We start from the raw sequence: 4,228 nt of genomic DNA, 5'->3' as shown, positions 1-4,228 counted from the left end.
TCCAGCTCCTCGCGCTGGGCGGCGAACTTGGCCGCGGCGGCATTGACCTTGACGACCGCTCTCCGTTCCCTCCTCTTCGCCGATTCCGCGTCTAACTTGGCGATCTCCTCCGGTGTGCACTCCGACCATGGCTTCCTTGGCGCCTTCTTCTTCACCTTTGTGGGCGGGTCGACGGCCAGGCCGCCGGAACCCGGCGGGGCGTCGGCCATGGACGGGGGAGAGAGGGGCGGCGGGAGGGACGTGGGAGGGTTTGGGGCAAATGGCGCCAAATGGGCGTGGGGGGTTTTGGTTTCTCCCACCGACAGGCGGGCCAGGGGAGGACAAGCGCGCGCGTCCCGCCCGTCCGCGCGCTGTCCGTTTCACCCCAAACCGAGCGCAAGTTTGGGCCGGGAATGGGTCAAAAACGGACGGAATCCGGACATTTGTCCCTTTGAGGCCGCGCGCTGGGCCGCCTCTTTTGTCCCTTTTACCCCAAACGGACGGGGGCGGATAGGATAGGGTCGCGCGGTGGAGTTGGCCTCATATCCTCCCTACATTATGAGGGTTCGCGGACGGACCGGACGTATAGGGATGTCATGAGGGATCCGATTGTGTCATTTTTTACTTCTCTCTTCTGTCCGATCACTAACCAGGCATGTCCGTGAACATTTGTGAAGGATTTAAGGATGCCGGCCGTAGATGCTCTGAGTACCGCTCTATATATTTTGGCGCAATACACACGCTACTTTTTCTCAGCAAACATAAAGAATGGTTGCCCTAAGCCATTTCGTATCATTGCAATTAATCTAGAGCCTATTAAGGACATTAAAACTGAACCTAAACCAAGCTCTCTAAGCGAATTAGCATTTTGGGCCGTCCATTTCACGATCCGATCTTTCCTGACCGTCAGATTTCGCAATCTGTCCCGTAATCTGGTTAATCTGGCCCAACTGTCCCTGTGGGCTGCTGCTCCAGAGGCTGAAACGAAGGCCTCTGGCGCACTGGGCCGTCAGCCAGACCATTCTATCGCCTGGGCTTCGAGGGATCGTTGCAAAAAAAAGCTGCCGATGCGAGCCACACAGAGGAGCCGCCGGTTTCATCGACTACCACTGCAGGCGCACAGAGGAGACGTGGGCGATCTTCCGGCGCGGGTGGAGATTAGGCCAGGTTCACGAGGGATTCCGGCGAGGTGGGAATCGACTCGAGGCGAGGCGTCCAGCCCGGATCGACCCGACGCGACGTGCGCGAAGGTGCGATGCGGCGAACCCTAGGCGCCGCCGGGGTGCCCCCCCCCCCCCCCCCCTTTTCTCCCTCCTCCTCCCCTTGTCTGTTACCACCGGCATCATGGCCAGCACTCCCCGATCCACAAACACAGGCTACATTGACTTGATGTCATATTTGGCATAAAGAAGAGTAAAAAAAATGGGAAATAGCATAGCACCACAATCTTATTCGTTGTTTGTATTCTTTTCAGGTTATTGGAATTTTGGTATTGTTAGACCTTAAGCGTGAAATAAAGGGAGACAAATCTCTGATGGCTATTGTAGGTCAGGTGTTTGATAATTTGTTTATTTGGCATATAAAGCTATCGTTGTATGCTTATACTTCCACTGCTTCCGGTCCACAATTATCCCCATCGACTAATATGCCTATTTTCTTGCAGTCTTGTTCTCAATGCCATAGCAGATTGACTATATATGCATATGCGGGGAGACAGCTAGCGGACTATAGACCTTCCTCTCTATCGGCTGGAGCTTCAGGAGCAGAAGACAGTGCTGCTTCCAGCCTCACCTCTTTCCGCTGGTGTTTGTTTTATAATTGCCCCACCCTGCTACCCAGGTATCCAGCAAATCATTATCATTAGTACTGGTTATTGCTGACTAGACAGCTTTCAGAATTTGAATTGTAGGGGTCACATTACAGAGCAAGTAGCAGAAGCAATAGTCGCTTACATCTCTCAGTTGCGTTCTTTCCTCGGAGAATTGACGGTTCCAATTCCAATGAACAGATAGCTCCACAATTGATATTATGAGCAATAGTAGATATCTTAATTGTGGCAATATTTCTTGCTGTGGATTTATTTTATTAGAGTTTAAAGTTTAAACCAACTTGCTTGGTTGAGGCTTACATTGCCTTTTTACCATTTTTCTTCGTTCTCGGCAATATCAGTGCACAGTTGACAGTTATGCACTGCCTTTTCTTTCTTATATATACATGTGGCAATAAGGGGTTCATGCAGGTGCACAGGGTCAAGGGCTCACACCTTCATGGCGACCTACCTGCATGTAGGTGAACCATACATCCTCTCTTTTCTCATTGGTGTTTAATCTGCCGTCCTAATGTAATGCTCTGAAATTGTACCATGTTGTGCAAGTTTAACATTTAGTAGAATGAAGTACTATACAAATAAACACACATACATGATTAGTACTTATGGCTTGTCCTTCTACCCATATTTACTTATATAAAATACCAAAATTCAAATAGACATGCACGAATATTACCTATGACTTATCATTTGTCCATGACTACCCCGTGCGTGGCTGTGTACATGGTTCCAATGTTGCTATTTATCATGTAAGTATGGTACTGTGTATATTGTTGGCTAACAATTGTTTTTGATATACGATTAGTAGAGATTGACTTGGTGGCCTGCTGAATTTCCAAAAAGGACGTCCTACTCACCACTCTGAAGATATTTTAAAATTTTAGACAGGTTAACTTGTTTTCCACCTATTTTGTCCTATAACTTCAATTTTCCATAACATGGATCGATATGACATGCCCAAGTCTCATGAAATTTAATTGTAGTTGAGACGTTTTCACTTTCACTATCTAATATAAATCAGTAAACTCCATGTTTCATTCCTCCATATTGCTATATAATTTCCTACTATTATATGGGAAAAATGGACAGGCGCGACATTGCGTGAGCCGACCGATTTAATGTTTTGGTTGTTGCTGGTCGTCGGATGCATATATCTAAGCAAAACTGTCTCTGCTACCTGGCATTAACATCCTACGGGCGGCTATTCCGGTAGCATTTTTGGAGGGTTTTGATTAGTTGGCCTACATGGGCTGTTCTATGTACAAAGCCCAGCCGTGGAAGCAACTTATGTGAGCAGCCACACAACTGAATAACAACCAAGTAGGAGTGCAAGGAAGATAATAGAGGTTTTGGTCTGCCGAGAGGTCATGCAATACTTCTCTATTCCCATTTCAGGTCAGATTTACCTCCAAAATGCTGCATGTATTCTTGCACATATTGTCTACTTTATTCTCTATTAAGTGAGTTATTTGTATTCTGGATTGTACTAATAATTTTCGCTAATACGCTACACACATCTTCACCATAGACTGTTTCAAAACACATCTGAAAAATATAAATCAATCTAGACATCAGAAACCAAAGATGAATCATTTATATATGCATTTGATTTCCTGAAACATAAGAATATCCATGTATGGTTTTCTGTCCATGTGGAAATTATTACGGTATCATTTATTAGAGGCGCACACATGCATTCACATTTGGAACTTAGATTCGGCAATTATTTGGCATGGCATGTAGTGTGTAGCATCCATCGAGTGGCTTTGGCGCAGTTTATCCGTACGTGGATGTTTAGCTAAATCCTGAAGTATATCTCTTATGGTTTCCTGCATATTATTGTTCAGGTTACAACAATTAGTCCACTGATTGAAGGCTAGCTGTTGCTTCTTGATCAACCCTATTAGCTTTTAGATGTGCTTTCAAGTATGTTCATTGTAGTCCGGTGCTGTTGTTTAAGTTAAAGTGAGAGCTATTACGATCAGTTTGTTTTTTGACCTGTTCATTTGAAAGTAGCCAAAGGTACAAATGGATATGTAGATTGTATACACAATTTATATGAAACAACTTTTGTCAGACTATTGTATTCTTTTCAATATTTTGTGATTCAATTATGTTTACCTTTTGTCTCCTCGCATTTATAGAAATCCCAATCATTTTATTGCCAAAATAGATGGGCGCAGCAACGCCCGCCAATCATGATCTAGTAAGTCATTAGAGATGCCGGGTGTTGGACAGAGATATCTCCACCATGCATTTGCAAATTTGCACTATGTAAGAGCATCTTCAATGACCTGCAAATTTTCTCCCACATCCGTTCGCGGATAGGGAAATTAGTTCGCAGACACAAATGTGGAAGGCCCCCATCCAGCGTTGCTCGCATATATTTCAAGCCAGGTTTCGACTTGTGGACGAAATTCA

The 4,228-nt window shown here is 45.2% G+C and overlaps 1 protein-coding gene across 17 annotated transcripts; it reads left to right on the top strand.

Moving 5' to 3' along the window:
• The first annotated feature begins 1,023 nt into the window (after positions 1–1,023).
• Positions 1,024–3,883, top strand: LOC123161058 (uncharacterized). 17 transcript variants are annotated; one of them, XM_044578914.1, is made up of 7 exons: positions 1,024–1,229; positions 1,454–1,531; positions 1,643–1,818; positions 2,219–2,264; positions 2,616–2,695; positions 2,897–3,202; positions 3,655–3,883. In XM_044578914.1, exons 1-5 carry the CDS (start codon positions 1,047–1,049, stop codon positions 2,670–2,672), a joined length of 540 nt encoding a protein of 179 aa, XP_044434849.1. In that variant the 5' UTR covers positions 1,024–1,046; the 3' UTR covers positions 2,673–2,695; positions 2,897–3,202; positions 3,655–3,883. The 17 variants fall into 17 exon arrangements, 8 of the variants coding, with proteins under 8 accessions (XP_044434849.1, XP_044434854.1, XP_044434850.1 ...); XM_044578919.1 differs by having other exon boundaries at positions 2,613–2,695; XR_006480517.1 differs by having other exon boundaries at positions 1,454–1,526; positions 1,643–2,264.
• Positions 3,884–4,228: the final 345 nt, after the last annotated feature.

This window comes from Triticum aestivum, chromosome 7B (genome assembly GCF_018294505.1).
Source record: "Triticum aestivum cultivar Chinese Spring chromosome 7B, IWGSC CS RefSeq v2.1, whole genome shotgun sequence".
NCBI lineage: Eukaryota > Viridiplantae > Streptophyta > Magnoliopsida > Poales > Poaceae > Triticum > Triticum aestivum.
Note: the sequence above shows the minus strand (reverse complement) of the source record. Positions and strands in the feature narration are given on the sequence as shown.

What these genes read in the sequence shown, in the direction of transcription:
- LOC123161058 (XM_044578914.1), top strand. Translation starts at nt 1,047, where the DNA reads ATGCGAGCCACACAGAGGAGCCGCCGGTTTCATCGACTACCACTGCAG. An exon ending in CCGACGCGACGTGCGCGAAG is followed by an intron (nt 1,230 to 1,453) that starts GTGCGATGCGGC and finishes TATTCTTTTCAG; the next exon opens with GTTATTGGAATTTTGGTATT. An exon ending in TGATGGCTATTGTAGGTCAG is followed by an intron (nt 1,532 to 1,642) that starts GTGTTTGATAAT and finishes ATTTTCTTGCAG; the next exon opens with TCTTGTTCTCAATGCCATAG.